The sequence below is a fragment of the Microcaecilia unicolor genome, chromosome 2 (assembly GCF_901765095.1).
Source record: "Microcaecilia unicolor chromosome 2, aMicUni1.1, whole genome shotgun sequence".
Classification (NCBI taxonomy): Eukaryota; Metazoa; Chordata; class Amphibia; order Gymnophiona; family Siphonopidae; genus Microcaecilia; species Microcaecilia unicolor.
Genome location: NC_044032.1, coordinates 117,302,255 through 117,323,048, shown reverse-complemented (window position 1 = coordinate 117,323,048; position 20,794 = coordinate 117,302,255). Strand labels below are relative to the sequence as shown.

The 20,794-nt window shown below is 47.9% G+C and overlaps 1 protein-coding gene across 1 annotated transcript in view; it reads right to left on the bottom strand.

Annotated features, from left to right (window-relative positions):
• AP3B1 (adaptor related protein complex 3 subunit beta 1) overlaps positions 1-20,794 on the bottom strand; it is a 1,191,861-nt gene that overhangs the window by 786,060 nt on the left and 385,007 nt on the right. The window contains exon 15 of the mRNA XM_030193246.1: positions 13,385-13,561. Within this exon, the coding sequence (XP_030049106.1) occupies positions 13,385-13,561 (177 nt within the window). The remainder of the gene's footprint in view (positions 1-13,384; positions 13,562-20,794) is intronic.

The window sequence follows — 20,794 nt, the reverse complement described above, 5'->3', positions numbered from 1 at the left end:
AGGCCTTCAGTGCGTTCCAGACCGCTCGGAGCTCCAGAAGGTTGATCTGAAGATCTTGTTCCTGGAGGGACCACAGCCCCTAGGTGTGGAGCCCATCGACATGAGCTCCCCACCCCAGGCGAGATGGATCCGTCGTCAGCACCTTCGTGGGCTGCGAAATTTGGAATGGACGTCCCAGAGTCAAATTGGTCCGAATGGTCCACCAGTGCAGCGAATTGCGGCAACTGCGGGACAGGAGGATGACATCTTCTAGATTCCCGGTAGCTTGACACCACTGGGAAGCTAGGGTCCATTGAGCAGGTCTCATGTGAAGGCGAGCCATGGGAGTCACATGAACCGTGGAGGCCATATGACCCAGGAGTCTCAACATCTGCCGAGCTCTAACTTGCTGGGATGCTCTGGTCTGGGAAGTGAGGGACAGGAGGTTGTGGTCCCTCGCTTCGGGAAGCAAGGACTGAGCCGTCTGTGAATTCAGAAGAGCTCCTATGAATTCCAGAGATTGGGCTGGCTGGAGATGGGACTTTGGGTAATTTATCACAAACCCCAGCAGCTCCAGGAGGAGAATAGTGCACTGCATGGACCGGAGAGCCCCTGCCTCCGAGGTGTTCTTGACCAGCCAATCGTCGAGATACGGGAACACGTGCACTCCCAGCTTGCGTAGATACGCCGCGACCACCACGAGGCACTTCATGAACACCCGTGGGGCACAGGCGAGCCCAAAGGGCAGCACACAATACTGAAAGTGCCGTGTCCCCAGACGGAATCGGAGATACTGTCTGTGAGCTGGCAGTATCGGGATGCGAGTGTAAGCGTACTTTAAATCCAGGGAACATAGCCAATCGTCTTTCTGAATCATCGATAAAAGAGTGCATAAGGAAAGCATCCTGAACTTCTCTTTGACCAGGTATTTGTTCAGGCCTCTCAGGTCTAGGATGGGGCGCATCCCCCGTTTTCTTTTCCACAAGGAAGTACCTGGAATAGAATCCCTTCCCTTCCTGCCCGGGTGGCATGGGCTCGACCGCATTGGTGCTGAGAAGGGCGGAGAGTTCCTCTGCAAGTACCTGCCTGTGGTGGGAGCTGAAGGATTGGGCTCCCGGTGGGCAATTTGGTGGAGTGGAGGCGCAAATTCAGGGTGTATCCGCACCGCACTATTTGGAGATCCCACTGGTCGGAGGTTATCAGAGGCCACCTTTGGTGAAAAACTTTCAACCTCCCCCCGACCGGCAGGTCATCCGGTACGGATACTTTGATGGCCGCTATGTTCCCATGGATCCAGTCAAAAGCCTGTCCCCAGCTTTTGCTGTGGAGGTGCAGGGGGCTGCTTGGGCGCATGCTGTTGACCGGAACGAGCGCGCTGGGACTGTCCCTGTGCCTGAGGAGGCCTTCGGGCCGGCTGGGTGTACCTACGCTTGTTGTAGGCGTAGGGCGCAGCCTGCCTGGCCCGGGAAAAACGTCCACCTGCTGAGGTGGATGCTGAAGGCGCCCGGTGGGAGGGTTTGTCAAGAGCGGTTTCCCGCTGGTGTAGTTGGTCCACCAACTGCTCAACCTTCTCGCCAAAGATGTTATCCCCCCGGCAAGGGACATCCGCCAGTCGTTGCTGGGTGCGGTTGTCCAGGTCAGAGGCACGCAGCGAGGAGAGTCTGCGCATCACTATACCTTGGGCCGCAGCTCGAGATGCCACATCACAGGTGTCATAGATACCCCTGGACAGGAACTTTCTGCACGCCTTCAGCTGCCTGACCACCTCCTGAAAAGGTCTGGACTGCTCCGGAGGGAGCTTGTCGACCAGGTCTGCCAGTTGCTTCACATTGTTCCGCATGTGAATGCTCATGTAGAGCTGGTATGACTGGATGCGGTCACGAGCATGGAAGATTGGTAGGCGGGCCAACGGTACCTGTACTCCTGGGGTCGATGCCATCGTCGGTGCCGATTTCGTCGACATCGGTACCGAAGATCCGGCCGTCGACGTCGAGGGGCCGGCGCAAGTTCCAAAAAGACGGTCCCGAAGAACTTGCCTCGCCACCTGTGTCCGCTTCCTCAAGCCGAGACACAAGGTGCACGTCTTGGTATTATGCTCCGGCCCAAGGCACTGGAGGCACCAAGCGTGGGTATCGGTTTGCGAGATCTGCCGGCCGCACCGACCACACTTCTTGAATCCGCTCGGGACCTGAGGACATTGACGGAAAAATTGCGTCGGCGAAGTCAAAGTCGTCGATGGTGGCGGTGAAAAGCACACCCGAAAAAAGAAAACGACCGCGCGGCCACAAGGCCACAAAGAGGCGCCCCCGCGGCTAAAAGACGACAAGGGGACAAACTTTTTTTTTTTTTTTAGAGAAGAAAGAAAAAATACGCGAACGCATTCGTAAAGAGGAAAAAACTATCCAGTTTCCGGGGCTGACAGAGAGAGAGACGGTAACACGTCTCTCTCCAGCGCGGAATAGAAAAAAACTGAGCGGGAACGGTCGCGCACGGGCAGGAAGACGGTCGCGCATGCGCGGTGGGCGTGCCCTGTGTGCGGGACCGCCCACGAAGTTTTCTTCCGGTTGGTGGGGGTTGCCGTGGACGTCAACCCAGTCGTAGAACAAGCAGCCTGCTTGTCCTCGGAGAAAAATAAATAATGTTGCAATAATCCAAGAGACTTAATAATAATGATTGATCAACCAAATGAAAATGCTCTTGATAAAAATATTTTCCTGTGCGATGAAGATTATGCACAATTAAACAAGACCTTTGAGTCAAACTGTTTACTTGTGTTTATAAAGAAAGAATAGAACCAAGATATATTCCCAAAACTGTAATAGAAGCAGAAAAAGCGAAGATACTTACCTGTAGCAGATATTCTCCGAGGACAGCAGGCTGATTACTCTCACAACTGGGTTGACGTCCGCGTCAGCCCAGGAACTGCCATTTGCCATAGCAAAAAGAAAAACTTTGCTAGAGCCTTCTGGCGCACATGCAACGCACACCACACTTACGCAGACTGACTTCCCGCCCGCTGCGCAAGCTCGTACCTTAGTTAAGTCTAAAAGCATAAACAAATAAACAACTCCAAGGGGCGGTGGGTGGGATTGTGAGAATAATCAGCCTGCTGTCCTCGGAGAATACCTGCTTCTAACAGTGTCCGATCCAGGCTATATGAATTGTGACCGTCTCTAGGAAAACATAACTAAAGTTGCAGAACCAATATTTTGAGAACAGGCAATTAGCCTGTCATGGGTCCATGAGCAGTCTGAATAAATTACATGTTTGAACTTCTGTAACTTTTTTTTATTTTTTCACATAAAAAGATAGGTTTTGGACTGTTGTATTACAAGCTGTTTGCTCTCATAAAGGGCCTCTTTCACCAAACTGCGCCAGCAATTCCTGCATGGCAATGCCGATGAAACCCATTCAAAGTGAATGGGCTTTGTCGGCATTGCCACACTGGGAATCGCTAGCACAGTTTGGTAAAAGAGGCCCAAAATTCATTACAACATTTTTTTTGTTTGTTTCTGGTGACTTTAGTCATGTTTTCCCTAAAGACAGTCACTAATAAGGGCAGCACAACAAATTTGACTAGTGCAGCAAAAATATACTAAGACAGACACTGAATTTTCTAAGAAATAGAAAAAAGATAATTTTCTTTCCTTTAGTCATAGCAGATGAAGCCATTACGTATGGGTTGTGTCCATCAACCAGCAGGGGGAGATAGAGAGCACTCAACTTTTCACAGTGCTTCATGGCCAGCTAGCTCCACTGCCTCTTCAGTATTTGAAGCTTCCAAAGCAGTACGGCAAACCGCAATGGGAATAACATGAACTTTCCTCACAGCGAACGATGGCCCCTTAACAAGGGCATAAACTCCAAAAAAGGAGGGAATGAACTCATCCTCCTGGAGGGAATAAACTCGTCCTCCACTTTGTATAAACGGAGGGAATACTTGCATCCTCCTGGAGGGAATAAACTCATCCTCCCAAAACATGAACTGGAGGGAATGAACTCATCCTCCTATAACTGTAACAAGAATCCTGAAGACTGTTTTCCGACTCCCCAAGGAAGGAATATAACTTCAGGAAACAAGAACAGCACCTAAAATCAGAATCACTGCAATACAGACAATCATACAGGGAGGGCTTTTGGCTTCATCTGCTATGACTAAAGGAAAGAAAATTATCATGGTAAGAACCTAATTTTCCCTTCCTTGTCATCAAGCAGATGAATCCATTACGTATGGGATGTAACAAAGCAATCCCTAAATAGGGTGGGAACAAGACACACCACACGCTAGCACCTGTGCTCCAAAACACGCATCCCTCCTGGCAGCCACATCCAGCCTGTAATGTCGGGCGAAAGAGAGCTTAGAAGCCCATGTTGCAGCACTGCAAATCTCATGAAGAGATAGTGCTCCAGTTTCCGCCCAGGAAGAGGAAATCGCTCTTGTGGAATGAGCCTTAAAGGCTTCAGGCGGAGCCCGGCCAGACAGCAGATATGCTGAAAAGATAGCTTCTTTGAGCCAACGAGCAATAGTGGCTTTAGACGCTGAAGACCCTCTGCGAGGACCTGCAAACAGCACAAAAAGATGATCAGAGGTCCTGAAAGAATTTGTAATTCGCAGATACTGCAACAGAGTCCTGCGCACATCCAAAAGGTGCAACTGCCCAAATGAATCTGGAAACTCCTCCTCAACAAAGGAGGGAAGAAAAACAGGCTGGTTTAGGTGAAACGCTGAAACCACCTTAGGCATGAAGGAAAGCACGGTCCGAACCGTGACCCCTGACTCTGAGAATTGCAGAAAAGGGTCTCTACAGGACAGCGCCTGGAGCTCTGACACCCGTCTCGCCGAGGTAATGGCCACTAAAAAGACGGCCTTCAGTGTCAAATCTTTCTCTGAAGCACGCCGAAGCGGTTCAAATAGAGGCCCCTGAAGGGCCTTCAATACTAACCCCAGGTTCCGAGCCGGACAAGGTGTCCGCACGGGAGGACGGAGCCGAAGCACCCTCTGAGAAACCGTGCCACATCTGGATGAGCAGCTAAGGACACGCCTTCAACCTTGCAACGCAGGGAGGCCAATGCTGCCACTTGCACCCACAGGGAATTATAGGCCAAGCCTTTGTGTACACCACCCTGCAAAAAGTCCAGAATCGGCGAGACAGGAGCCCGCAACGGAGAAAGCGCTCTTGAAACACACCAGACTTCAAACTGGCGCCAAATCCTGGCATAAGCCACAGAAGTGGAGCACTTACGGGCCTGAAGGAGAGTGGAAATTACCTTATTTGAGTAGCCTTTATCTCTCAATTGCGCCCTCTCAATCACCATGCCATAAGACCAAAGCGGCAGGCGTCCTCCATGGCCACCGGACCCTGTGACAATCCGGGGCGATGAGCACCACTTCTCCTGGATGCAGCCGAATCCGCAGGAGCACTCGCCCTATCAAGGTCCACAGAGGGAAGACATACAGCAAGCCCAGGGGCCAGGGTTGAGCCAAGGCATCCAACCTGGCAGAGCGAGAATTCCTCCGTCTGCTGAAGAAACACGGGACTTTGGCATTGGAACTGGTCGCCATAAGATCCATCACTGGCTTGCCCCATTTGGCACATATCTGCAGGAATACATCGTCTGCTAGTTCCCACTCCCCTGGATCGATCTGATGCCTGCTTAGATAGTCAGCTTGCACGTTGCTCTGACCTGCAATGTGAGCTGCTGACAGGGACTGTAGATGCAGCTCGGCCCAGTGGCAAATTTGTTCAGCCTGCGCAGCTAGAGCTCTGCACTGGAGTGCCACCTTGTCGATTTATGTAGGCCACTGCTGTCGTGTTGTCCGACATCACTCTGACAGCCAATCCTTCCAGGGTCACTTGAAAGGCCAGAAGAGCCAGAAACACCGCTTTCAACTTCAGGTGGTTGATAGACCACTCCGACTCGTCGGGCGTCCACAGACCCTGGGGGCATGCTTCCCCTGGCAATGTGCGCCCCAGCCCTTCAGGCTGGCATCTGTCATCACTAGGCACCAATCGGGGAACGCCAGCAGCATTCCCCACCGCAACATGCTGTCCGAGAGCCACCACTCCATACTGAGGCGGGCCGCAGGGAGCCAAGAAAGTCTGCACTGATAATCCTGAGATACTGGAGACCATCGTTGAAGTAGAGAATACTGTAGAGGTCTCAGGTGCGCTCTCGCCCATGGCACCACTTCCAAGGTGGCCGTCATCGATCCCAACAGCTGGACAATGTCCCAAGCTCGCGGGCGGGGCATCCTCAAGAGCAGACGGACCTGATTCTGAAGCTTGCACCGCCTTTGCTCGGGAAGAAACACATAGCCCGAGGCTGTGTTGAACCTGGCCCCCAAATATTCTAGAGATTGCGAGGGGGTCAGGTAACTTTTGGCCATATTGACGACCCAGCCCAGAGATTGAAGGACTGAAATCACTCTGGCTGTAGCTAGATGACTCTCTTTTTCCGAGTCTGCTCTGATGAGCCAGTCGTCTAGGTACGGGTGAACCCGGATACCCTCTCGCCTGAGAAAGGCAGCTACTACCACCATTACCTTGGAGAAGGTTCGGGGAGCTGTGGCGAGGCCAAAAGGCAAAGCCCGAAACTGGAAATGTTTTCCCAACACCGCAAACCACAGAAACTTCTGGTGCGGGGGCCAAAGTGGTATGTGCAAGCAAGCTTCTTTCAGGTCCAGAGATGTAAGAAACTCTCCTGGCTGTACCGCCGCAATGACGGAGTGCAGGGTTTCTAAGTGAAAATGCCGCACTCTTAAGGACTTGTTTAGCTCTTTTAAGTCCAGGATCGGGCGAAAAGACCCGCCTTTTCGTGGCATCACAAAGTAAATGGAGTAGCGGCCTAGACCTTGTCCGGCAGGAGGCACCGGGGTCACAGCCCCTATCCGGCACAGACTGTGCAAAGTCTCCTCTACCGCCGCCCGCTTGGCGGCAGAACCGCATCGGGACTCCACAAACACGTCTCTCACCAGGGCATCGAATTCTATTCGGTATCCGTCTGAACAGGTCCAAGACCCACTGATCTGCGGAGATTTTGGCCCACTCCTCGAAAAAGAGGGAAAGTCTTCCTCCGATGACAGGAAACGAAGAGGGGGCCGGCGCACCCTCATTGAGAGGGTCGCCTCTTAACTCCAGGCCTTGAACCGGCAGCTGCGGAACATTTGTCTGAGCGAAAGGAGTTTCTCTGCTGAAAGCGGGCACGCGAAGTGAACCCAGCAGCACGCCCCAGGCGGTACCTTCTAGCTTCACGGAAGCGAGGTCTGTAAGAGGAGCGGACCGCCTGACCCTTAGAGGAAGGCTTCGGCCTATCTTCGGGCAAGCGCTGAGGTTTGGAATCCCCCAGGCCTTTAACAATGTTTTCCAGCTCCTCACCAGACAGAAGGCCTTGAAAGGGCAACTTCACCAACCTTTGCTTAGAGGCCACATCCGCCGCCCAATGTCGTAGCCAAAGAGTGCGGCGAGCCGCCACTGCTACAGCCATTTGTTTAGCCAAAGCTCTGACCATATCATAAAGGGCGTCAGCCAAAAAGAACAAGGCCGACTCCATCCGCGGAGCCACTTCAGATAAGGTCTCCGCTCCATCACCGGGCTGTTCCACTGCCTGCTGTAACCAAGCCAGGCAGGCTCTAGCAGCATAACAACTGCATGCAGACGCCCGAACAGTGAGACCTGCCAAATCAAAGGACCGCTTCAGAGCTGAATGAAGCCTGCCGTCTTGAATATCCTTCAGGGCAACACCTCCTTCAACAGGGAGGGTAGTTCTCTTTGTCACAGCCGTGACCAGGGCATCCACTTTAGGCATTGCAAAGCGAGCCAAATGTTCCTCACTCAGAGGGTATAATTGCCCCATAGCCCTGGCAACCTTCAAAGGTCTCTCGGGGTCAGCCTATTGAGCCGAAATAAGCTCTTGGATGGAGTCATGCAAAGGAAAGGCTCGAGCAGGCTTTCTGGTACTAGCCATCCTTGGATTAACAGAGGAGGCTGTGCCACTCCCAGGATCTTCAATCGAGAGGGCTTGTAAGGCACCTGAAATAAGCGCCGGCAGCTCCTCGCGGTGGAAAATCCTCACCGCAGACGGATCATCAAGCTCCTGTGGCAATTCTGCACCCGACTCTGGCTCCTCAGCCCAAGACGTTCTGCCAGACCCCTCAGAATCCTCATAGCCCGACCACGAGGGGGGGGGGGGGTGCGCCACACTCAGAAGGGGAATTAGCCCTTCTGCGTTTATTAGGAGAATAAGAAACAGGCAAAGCCAACTCCAAAAGGCCAGGATCCACCGGGGGGGGCAGGCAGAGAGCCCGAAGATCCCTGTGGAAGAGCTCTTTTAAGCATATATGCCCTATGCAGCATTAAAACAAAATCAGGGGAGAAAACCGCTCCCTGACCGCCCGGATCCTGCCCAGGGCTATCAGCTCTATTATTAGCCTCACTCAGAGGACCCCCCCCCCCCCCCCCCCCCCCCCGGATTCAGGGCTATCCGTCGCTACGGAGGCCGCACCATGTGGAAAATCCAAAATGGCGTCCGCTGCCAGCTCAGAGCGCAAAAGATCGATGCTCGCCATGCTCGGGCCGGCTCTACCGTCTGTACAGCACGAATTACAGAGCCCCACTGCTGATTTGCGCTTGCCACATTTAGAACAGCGCTTTACAGTCTCTGCAGCCATCGCCGAAAACGGCGGTAAAATTGAAAAATGGCGGTTCGCCCCAAAAACGTCCCGATCGCGGGCCCACTCCGGAGGAGTCAGAAAACACTCTTACCTCACTAGACCGAGTATCACAGCTCCGGTCCTGCAGAAGAATCTCAAGAAAAAAACCTCTTTTCCAAGATCGCTGCGCTAAAGCGCAACGCGACTTTAATTATTATTTTTTTTTAATGCTGTGAGGAAAGCAGAGGCAAAAGAGATAAATAAAAACACTCCGGAGGCTCAGATAAGTGGGAAAGGCAGGGAAAGGCGATCCAATGTGCCTGCATCCACTGAGTGGGAAAGGACTGGGAAAAGCAAGCTAATATGTCCACATCCACGGGGGCACGGGTAAGACAGGGAAAGGGCTGACCTATGTGCCTTCAAAGTGAAGCTGCTATAGCCTCTAACACCCCAGCTAACAACTGGCAAGCCAGGAGAAACCCTGCTTGGGGAGATAGAGAATACTGAAGAGGCAGTGGAGCTAGCTGGCTATGAGGCACTGTGAAAAATTGAGTGCTCTCTATCTCCCCCTGCTGGTTGATGGACACAACCCATACGTAATGGTTTCATCTGCTTGATGACAACAAAAAACTTGTTAGTAAGGTACAGAGAAAGATGACTATGATAATATGAACCACAGCAAGGCATGGAGTCCTCATAAAATACAGACACAGGGAATGCACTGTCAAAAAGGCAACAATTTTATTCTGTACAACAAAAGGGAAACAGGCCTATTCCCTCACAGGCTTTTCACTCTCAAGGTCTCTCTTAGGTTCAGAGGCAACCTTTACACAGGTTGTAGCTATTAGCTTTAAGTCCACAGTATCCACACACAAGTCTGCTTCCAGTCAGACTCAAAGAACAGCATTCTTATGGGGCTTACACTTAACCCTACCTTGTATCAGGTCGGATAGCTTCTACACACTATGCTGCGCAGACACACACTCCAGGGCGGAGACACTCCTTCCTGGGCCTCCTTAACCTTTTGCCTGGGCCTTTGTATCGGGGCCTCCCTTAACTGCTCTGGCTCAGGGAATTTAACACCACCCTGGCCTGAGCTCCACCTTTCTGACTCAGGCTCAGTCTCCACCTTGCAGACTAGTGCCACCTACTGCAGGATGGCTGCACTGTATCAACAGTGATGGAGTACTCTTCCCTATACCAATCACTCCCTCACTAAAATGATAAAGCAGACGGAATGCCTCTCATATGAAGAAAGGCTATAGAGATTAGGGATCTTCAACTTGGAAATGGCGGACAGCAGATATGATTCAGGTATATACAAATCCTGAGTGCAGTGAAATGGGTAACCACAAATTATTTACTCTTTCAAAATGTACAGACTAGGGAACACACCATGAAGTTATTAAGTAGTACATTTCAAACAACACAGAGAAAATATTTTTTTTTCACTCAATGCATAGTTAATCTCTGGAACTTGTTGCTACAGGATGGTGGTAAAAAAAGGTAATATAGATCTAATAAAAAAAAAAAGGTTTAAGCAAATTCCTGGAGGTAAAGTCCATAAACTATTATAAAGGTAGACCTGGGGAAAGCCACTCCTCATTCCTGGGAGTAAGTAGCATGAAATCTTGCTACTTTTTGGGATTCAGCCAGGTATTCATGACCTGGATCGGACACTGTTAGAAGCAGGATACTGGGCTAGATGGACCTCAAGTCTGACCCAGTATGGCAAACTCTTATGTTCTTTATGTTATGACACCCCGAGAAGTTGACAAGTACATTAGTATTACAGTTATTCTGTGTAATACTTACGTTTCTACCACATGTGTTAAGACAGACATCCCTGTAAGGGTACAATGAATGACTAACACAAGTCATATAGGTACAACCAAAATGAAGACGTACCATTAAGTATCACCTTACAGTTTAAAATAAATGCAATTCCTTTGGTGAAATGAACTAGGAACACCCAGTATTAATCACACACCATTGATAGAAACAACAAAGGGCTAACAGTGGTTATCCTTCTCTCATTTTATGAAGCAATGGTCAGAGACAATGAACATGAATTTAAGGGGACAGCCCATAGCAGATGGCCAAGACAAAAACAAATGATACTGCTAAAACAATGGATACTGTGCCACCTACTGTTGCTTTACTGCTGTGCAAATGAGTGTAAGATGAAATGTGAAACCATAACTATACAACAAAACAATCAGTAAACATGAGTTTTCACAATTTAGTGTGGTGCAATTTGTTGTTTTGCAGAAAAAAATTATTTAATATCTACCTTGTTCTTCTGAATATCAAACCAATGAAATTTTAAATCATTGAAAGCATATCAAGGGGCCCTTTTACTAAAGCTTAGCCTGCACTAAGTGCCACATGGCCCATAGTTATAAAATAGGAAATGCAACATTTAACCTGTGCTAATGCTGTTAAAACACCAAGCTTTAGTAATAGAACCCCACAGATACTAAAGTGTTTTTAAGATATTATCAGTGACAACATCAACAGAAATAATATGTTTTCAAAAATTCACTATCTTGGCATGCATTTAGCAATAAATGAAAGGAGTAGATGAGTAACCAAGTAGTAAGAGCAGTTGGCCGAGAACCAGGGAAAGCAAAAATACTTACCTGTAGCAGGTATTCTCAGAGGACAGCAGGCTTCACATTCTTACAATTGGGTAGACGATCCATGTCACCCGGGAATCAACAAGTTAGCCAGCAAAGAAAAAATTCCAGAGCCTTCTGGGGAGCGCGCCGTGCCCCACCGCGCATGCGCTGAGTGCCTTCCCATCGGCAGTGTCTCTGCTTCTCTTCAGTTTAATACAGTAGCATAAAAAAGAAACAAATTACGAAGAAACAATTCCAAGGGGAAGTGGGCGGGATTGTGAGAATGTGAAGCCTGCTGTCCTCAGAGAATACCTGCTACAGGTAAGTATCTTCGAGGACAAGCAGGCATACATTCTTACAAGTGGAGAATCCCTAGCATCCAGGCTCACCCAAAACAATGGCCAATTGGGCCTCACAATGGCAAGGACTGAATACAGAATAACCTGAAAGCAAATGCAACTAGATGAAGGTGCAGCCTGGAACAGAATAAAATGGGCCTAGGAGGGTGGAGTTGGATTCTAGACCCCAAACAGATTCTGCACGATGACTGCCCAAACCTACTATTGCGTTGTGTATCCTGCTCAAGGCAGTAATGAGAAGTGAATGTGTGGACTGAAGACCACATCGGAGTCTTGCAAGTCTCTTCAATGGAGGCTGACTTTAAGTGGGCACTGATGCAGCCATGGCTCTAACATTATGAGCCCATCTTGCAATCTGCCAGCCAATTGGAAATGGTGCATTTACCAATGGCGACTCTCCTCACTGCATTCAGCCCTCCAAGAGCTCAGGGAGCAGGGCCTGGATACGCTCGTCGACAGCTGCCATCAGTAAAGGATGAGGGGCCATATTGGGGTCAGGTTGCCAAAGCGCCTGGGGTGCGGCCGGAGCAGGATTCTCATGCTGGGAAATAGACGCATCGGCACTTCTTGGATGGAGGGGGAGCAGTCCTCCCGGCGTTGATGCTTTTTGGGTGCCGAGTCCCTCGGCGTCCCGGAGCTCAGTGTCAGTATTTCTTAGCCTTTGCCCGATGCTCTTCATCCAAACTCCTTGGTGCAAATAAATATGAAGTTGAATCCTTACGTCATCTCTGTGTCGAGTCTGACGATTGCCGGTCCTGGGGGGCCTGCATAGCAGGAGGCCTCGAGGCAGGTGGAGACCCACTTGACACCTCACTGCTCCTAGTGTCTCAGGGTCTCGCAGCAGCCATCCCTACCTGGACTCCTGATGTTGATGCTTCTTTCGATGTCGATGCCGAAGAACCGGACCGAGCTCCAAACAGTTTCTCGTTGAGCTTCTCGGGAAATTTGTGCCCTTTTCTTCATACGAAGGCAAAGGACACAATTTGCCGGGCTATGGTCTGGCCCTAGGCACTGAATACACCAAGAATGTGTATCAGTGCCCAAGATGGTCCAGTTGCACCAGGAGCAACGCTTGAAGCCACTGGAAGTCTTTGATGACATGGAAGGGAAAATGGCAAGGCACAAAAAAGAAGAGACCCGTCCGAGAAGGCCTAAATGGGGGCCTGCGATGAAAAAATAAAGAAAACGTAAACGCAGGCCAAAGATAAACCAGGGAAAATAAAAGGAACTTTTTTTTTTTTTTTTTACAATAACGAAAAAGGCACTGAAACGCAGTTAAGGCTCTTCCTAAGCATGTGAGGAGCAACAAAAAGCGCAGCTGCTTCCTCTCGCGAAAAGAAAAAAAAACTGAAGACACACAGAGACATGCGGGCGGGAAGGCACTCCGCGTATGTGCGGTCCCCAGAAGGCTCTGGAATTTTTTCTTTGCTGGCTAACTTGCCAATTCCCGGGCAACACGGATTGTCTACCCACTTGTGAGAATGTAAGCCTGCTTGTCCTCGGAGAAGCCAGAGTTCAAAACCCACCGACGTGTTTTGTGACCTTGGGGAAGTCATACAAGCCTCCACTGTCTCAGGTACAAACTTAAGAATGTAAGCCCTCCCAGGCATGGGGATATGCTTTCTGTATCTGTATGTAAAATGCGTTGAACTATTATTGAAAAGGCACAAGTTAAATCACAATGTTAATCTGAGTGGAACACTTCAACATTTATACGTTACTAAAGAACTCCGTGCACTCTAACTGAAAAGGACCAAGATTTTATTTGATCTTACCTGTTTGGAATTAGTTAAGTATAGTTTTGCAGCCAAATTTAAGATCTGCAGTTTCACAAGGTCATCTTCACTGATAAAACTTTTAGCCATCTTTCTTAAAACATCAGGTGCAATCTTAGGGACACGTTCACAATATTCTCCAATCAGCCACAAGATGCTGGCCCTAGCCATAGGTACCTAGATGTTAAGAATTTATCTAGTTAGCATAGACAATTAACTTATATATGTTCAAGACATTTGCTAAATGAAATTTTGACTAATATTCCATACATTGCTAGTTACTTTAATTCATAGAAAATTATTAAACAGAGAGGTGTTTTTCAACACTAACAGTCTTTTTACTAAACTGCGCTAGCAATTCCCACATGGCAAAAGAGAGGAAGCCCATTCAATTCCTATGAGCTTCTCCTCATTTGCCACACCAGGAATCGCTAGCGTTGTTTAATAAAGAGGCCCTAAGTTGATTGCATCAATACTGTAAATTATTTCACATAAAACATTAGGCATGTTATTTATACATCATAAAATTGTATTTTAGCACAGTTTAACAATGATCCTATTTGTATGGTCTTTCAGAAAGCTATAACAAACAACAGTACCACGGAATTTTGGCACTAGAGCTTAGGTACAATACAACAAAGTAGCAAGCAGAAGTCCAATTTCACACTGGACTGCACAGTATCAGGATTTTAAAAAAAAATTTTGTTTGAAATTTTAAAAAAATATTGTTTGCTTTTAGGACTTTGTACTGTGATCATTTTAAACAAAAAGTCTAGCGGAATAGTAAATTCAATAAAGTGTAACTAATAACAAGGCAGAGAACACTTTAAGGTATTTTAATAATTATCAGTCCTAAAAAAAAAAAGTATAGTCTAAACAGCAAATGAAAGATGAACAAAATGACCCCACCACAACACATGCAAGAAGATACATAACAATATGATAAAGAAAGAGATGAGGGAGGGAGGAGGAAGTGACGTCACGGTCCGAGATGGCTGCTTGATTGTGTGGCTCCACTGGGGCTGATGTTTTATTGAGCAAATTTCACTATCTAAGCAGGCTATTTGAGCACGGAAAAGGCAGGGGAGTGACGATCCCAGGTTATGCCACCGAAAAAAGCCTTGGAACGGTTCAGCTTCACACCGGACAGGTGCGAAAAATCGAAAGGAGAAACAGCGGAGCCGGGGCAGAGAGAAAGAAAGATGGTGTCTCTGCAGACTAACCAAGAAATAGAAAAGGCCCTCTGATGGCACGGAGGACGCTACCAGCATCACAAAAGCTAATGTGGTGGGCTGGTTTCAAAACTTAAAAGCGGACTTTGCGGGGATCAGGAAAGATGTGCAAAATGCCCTAAAAGATATTAGGGCTGAAATTCATATTTCATAATTCATGTTTCCGGAATGGTGGGACCAGAGGCACAGCTGAAACAGAAGGGAAGGCAGGCTGAAGTGCCGTGCCTGCTCGACTTACACTGCTGCCTGCGTACACCAAGGTATGAACTTTTAAATTACAGCCGGCATGCAGGAAGGCGAGGGGAAGGTGCAGGACTGCGAGAAGAGGTCGGGCTGCCACTGAAAGAGAGCGGGAGGGAGGCGGGGGGGGATTGGAACTCCGAAGACAGGGGGGCATGGAACTCGCAGGGGAGGGAGGGGGGGGGCGATTCTCGTCGACTGAATCCTCACTGCCAACGTTCTTTTGGTGGCTGGTGCTGGTTTCCCTTTCATCTCACTGATCCACCCTCTGACGTCATCACGTTCCGATGCGAGGGTGGACCAATGGGAATTGTGTTACGAACCCAGGCCTCCAGACGTAGAATGCTGGAGGTGCAAATTATTATATAGGATAGTAGGACAAATCCGGACAGAACTTTCTAGATGGAAAGGGTTGTGGCTGTCCTGGTGGGGGCGTATGGCTGTGGTAAAGATGAATGTATTACCCAGGCTGCTGTTCTTGTTTCAATCTTTGCCGGTGGCGGTTCCTAGACAGACACTTCGACAGCTGCAAAGATATATTCTGCAGTTTATATGGGGAGGCAAGCACCCTCGACTAGCTGGGCAGGTGATACGGGGATGGAGAGGGGTGGTAGAGCGGTGCCAAGGATTGAGTGGTACTATATGGCTGCTCAAATTAAGATGGTTTTGGATTGGGAACGGAGGAAGTTAAAGCCAGCGAGTCAGATGGAGCAAGCATACTGCCCCAAAGGGCTTTAAAAACTTATTTGTGGACTACTGAGGGAATGGGAGGGACGCTGGCCGGAATAGACAAGCCATTCTTTAGGCATTCTTATGGGTATGTGGGGGGATCTACGGAAGAGTTGGGGACAGGAAGAAAAGGTGTCCACCCGGGTGTCTATGAGATGGGAACCAAAGTTTGGGGCTGGGAGAGATAATGCCACATTTGTGAGATGGGATCAGGTAGACCTTTTGAGTTTTCGAGATTTGTTGCAGGGGGGAAAGATGAAGAGTTTTGAGGAGTTGAGGCCCAAGTATGGACTCCCTGAAGGTGATATTTTCCCCTACTTGCAAATCCAACATTTTGTGAGAATGATGGGGTGGAAGGAAGAGGGTCCACAAGAGAACAAAAGCTTGGAAAATTTGTGGGGCTTGTTGCAGAGGGTGCCCAGACCCATCTTCGTGCTGTATAAATTCTTTAGGGGAAGTGATCCCTCCCCCTTCAGCTTTAAGGGGGCATGGGAAGCGGATCTCAATTGCTATTTTAATGAACGGGAGTATGAACAGGAGTGGGAGGTGATCTGTGGGGAGGTCCAAAAGGCATCAACATGTGCATTAGTGGGGCTTGTTGCAGAGGGTGCCCAGACCCATCTCCATGCTCTATAAATTCTTTAGGGGAATTGATCCCTCCCCCTTTAGCTTTAAGTGGGCATGGGAAGTAGATTTCAACTGTTATTTTAATGAACAGGAGTATGAACAGGAGTGGGAAGGGATCTGCGGGGAGGTCCAAAAGGCATCAACATGTGCAATAGTGCACAAAAATGCTTACAAAATGCTCACTAGGTGGTACTATACCCCTGAGAGACTGAAGCGCATGTACCCTAATGCCTCTGATCTTTGTTAGAGATGTGGGTTGCATACGGGCTCCTTTGTGCATATTTGGTGGACCTGTCCACAACGGATCCTATTCTGGCATGCAGTAATAAAAGCCTTAGTAACTATGATAGGGGAGTCGCTGGTGTGCAGCCCATCGGTGTGTTTGCTGGGACTGCATAATGAGTGAATCCTGGGAGAGGAGCAAATTGATGAGATGGGGGCTAGCGGCAGCAAAATGTCTTATAGAGCAGAGATGGCGGACTACTGATCCCCCATCAATGGGGGACTGGAAATGTAAGTGGCCTAGTGGTTAGGGTGGTGGACTTTGGTCCTAGGGTACTGAGGAACTGAGTTCGATTCCCACTTCAGGCACAGGCAGCTCCTTGTTACTCTGGGCAAGTCACTTAACCCTCCATTGCCCCATGTAAGCCGCATTGAGCCTGCCATAAGTGGGAAAGCGCGGGGTACAAATGTAACAAAAATAAAAAAATAAAATAAAAATAAACTGGGATAATTCAAAGTCATGGAACGCCTCGCAGCGTATCGTAGAGATAAGAGAGTTACGGCGCAAGACGGGGTGGTCCCGACTTCAGGACTGCTTAGCCCAACTTTTGAAATGACTTGTTATGGCTTCTGCTTGTTCAGTGGAGGGGGGTGGGAATAAAATAGTGACGGGGATGGGTGCAGGGAGGGGGGGCAGGAAGGGGGAGTTACCTTAGAGTGTGTAAAATAGTAAGTTTAAGGGTGCATGATGATATGCGGGGCCTAGTGACAAAGTTTGAAGCATCTGACTTTATATGTAAGAATTACACAAAACCCATGGAGCATAAAAAGTGTAAGTAGATCATCGCCAAAGTGACGGTGGAGAGTACTAATAAGCTATGTATTTCATGAGCTAACTGGCCCAGGTCCGGTGTATGTTTGATTGCACTGCATTGCAGTGTTGGCTTTATATTATAAAACTCAATAAAACATTTAAATTTGAAAAAAAAGAAAGAGAAGAGAGCATTAATTCTTTTAATATATCAACAGATATTAAATATATCACATAATATAGACAATAGACAACCACAAGTGTCTACTGAGAAAGGAAAGTCTCTAAAGTTGATAAAACATATGGCAGTATTTGCCTCTATAAATCTGCTAATACAGTTCATGCTTATGCATGCTATGCAACAATACCCTTTAATTCTAACACTAAATATCTGGGAACAGCTCAGCCTCAACTGCGGTCAAACATGATTTATAACATGATAAAAAGAGACCAAAACAAAAGCAAAATGCAGAAATTAAAAGATAAATTATATGTGTGATTGAAAGTACATAATATGCTGAGAAAAAAATGAGGCCTTCTCTTTAAAACAGAAAAATTAATTTGTGTCTCAACTGTCAAAATTATTACAGTTCTCAGTAAAATATAGAACATGAAACAAAAAAACAGTTATCACCTCATGAAGGGAATACAGCTTTCTAAACTTAACCAAAAATGAATGGATCTGTTGACCTTTGAAATAAAAGTATGGCAACTGATAGAAAAAAAACACCTTTTTTCCTATTCTCACTACTGCACATTTTCATGAACCTGGCCAAGACTGAGCTTCTTAACTTTACCCCTAAACCTACCTCTCTCCTCCTTCCCCATTCTCTATTTCAGTGGATAACATTTATCCTCCCTGTCTCGTCAGCTTGTAACCTTGGGGTCATCTTTGACTCCTCACTCTTTCACTGCACAAATCCAACAGACTGCTAAAACCTGTATCACCAAAATTCTTCCCTTCCTTTCTGAGCACACTACCATAACCCTTATCCACTTTCTCATCACCTTTCGTTTAGATTACTGCAACTTCCTTCTCAAAGGTCTCCTACTAAACCATCTCTTTCCCCTTCAATCTATTCAAAATTCTGCTGCATGACATATTCTGTCAGTATCATTATGCTCACATTAGCCCTCTCCTAAAGTCACTCCATTGGCTCCCTATTTGTTTCCGTATACAGTTCAAACTCCTCTTAATGACTTACAAGTGCATTCACTCTGATTCTCCTCAGTATCTCTCTACTCTTATCCCGCCCTAATGGTGGTTTACTCCTTATAAAAGCAGGAAAGCAGCCCACCTATGTCTACATACAAGAGGTGAACCCATGGGCTTAGTTTGGGGGGGGGGGGGTGAGGGGGACGTTGCCTCCCCAAATGCAGGGAGGGCAGGGGGAGAGAGGAGAGTTGCTGGACATGGATGGATGGATGGATAGATGGATAGAGGGGAGAGCGGAGAGTTGCAGGACATGGATGGAGGGGATGGCAGGGGGAGAGAGAAGAGTTGCTGGACATGGATGGATGGATGGAGGGGATGGCAGGGGGAGAGAGGAGAGTTGCTGGGCATGGATGGAGGGGAGGGCAGGGAAGAGAGGAGAGTTGCTGGGCATGGATGGAGGGGAGGGCAGGGGAGAGAGGAGAGTTGCTGGGCATGGATGGAGGGGAGGGCAGGGGAGAGAGGAGAGTTGCTGGGCATGGATGGAGGGGAGGGCAGGGGAGAGAGGAGAGTTGCTGAACATGGATGGAGGGGAGCGAAGACAGGAGGGAGATACACATGGATGGAGGGGAGGGCAGGGGAGCGAAGAGAAATCGCTGGACATGGAGGGGAGGGCAGGGGAGAGAGGAGAATTGCTGGACATGGATGGATGGAGGAGAGGGCAGGGGAGAATGGAGAGTTGCTGGACATAGATGGATGGAGGGGAGGGAAGTCAGGAAGCAGATGCACATGGGTGAAGGGGAGGGAAGACAGAGGAAGCAGGCACATGGATGGAGGGGAGGGAAGACAGAGGAAGCAGGCACATGGATGGAGGGGAGGGAAGACAGAGGAAGCAAATGCACATGGATGGAGGGGAGGGGAGGGAAGACAGAGGAAGCAGATGCACATGGATGGAGTGGAGGGAAGACAGAGGAAGCAGATGCACATGGATGGAGGGGAGGGGAGTGAGGAGAAATGCTTTATATGGATGGAGGGGAAACTGCTGAATAAGGGCTGGATCGAACACTTTGAGGGCAGATGCTGAAACTGGAGGAAGGATAGGGACAGGGCTACAGATGGTGGACAGGACGCATGAGGACACAGAAGGATGGTGAACATGGTAAGTGAAGAAAATATCAAATGGAAAGAAAACACTGCATAAAACAAAAGACACTGGGACCAAAACGAATAGAAAAACTAAATCAGACAACAAAGGTAGAAAAAAGTATTTTATTCAGAATTTATTAATTGGAATATGTCAGCTTTTGGAAATGTGCATCTGTGATATTTTGTATGAAAGTTTCAATTTTTCTAGTATTGCTGCATGCCAAGTCTAACTTCTTGAGGTAACTTTCCAGTTCAGTATTTTGCCTTCATATTTTTTTTATTTCTAGTTCCTTGTGTTATATCTGTTGTGCCATGTGTTTTTCATGTGTGTTCAAGGTGCAGCATTCTGCTAGTGTGTAGTATTTGCAGCCCTTGTTGTTTTGTTTTGTTTTTTCACTAGGTAGTGTACTGGTGTTGTTAGAGCCCAGTGTAATTACAGTGCTGCCTTTCCACGCATAAGGTTGTAGCTTGTCCTGTCCTTGGAATTAGTGCTGTTATGGTTTGGTAAGTTTATGAGTGTGTTTTTGCACAAGTTTGTGTATAGTGTTTTACAGTGGAGAGATTGGGTGTTGGCCTTACTGAGGTGGCACCAAAACATCAGAAAGGGTTTTAGAGCCTAAATCATGACACACTACCTCTTGAAGGATCTACATATAGAGCTTATTTATTTATTTGTTGCATTTGTATCCCACATTTTCCCACCTATTTGCAGGCTCAATGTGGCTTACATAGTACCGTAAAGGCATTCGCCAAGTCTGGTAGAGAAACAAATACAAGGTGATATTGTGATCGAATAAGGTATATGTGTGTCAGGTACAATGGGGGTTGAGGAGATGAAAGGTTATATTTTTTATTTTAGCCGAAAATGGATGTACGGCAAAATAAAAAGTGGTACACGTCAATTTTGGGCCTGAGACCTTACCGCCACCCATTGACTTAGTGGTAAGGTCTTACATGTTAACTTATGCATTTCTAAGGTCTACACTAGCATGGTATGGGAAAGGGGGTGGGGAAATACTACAGGAGAGGAAGATGGACTGCTGGGTAAGAAGGAAGGAAGGAAGGGAGAAAGAGCTGGCTTTTTTGGGAATAACCATAATGTATAAATATGAGATATCTCGTACATATTCATTATAGCTATTCCCAAAAATGCCAGCTCTTTCTCCTTTCCTCCATATTAGCATATTCATTTGCATATATATACAAATTAATATGATAATATGCCCTGCACCATCCTTTGCCCCCCCCCC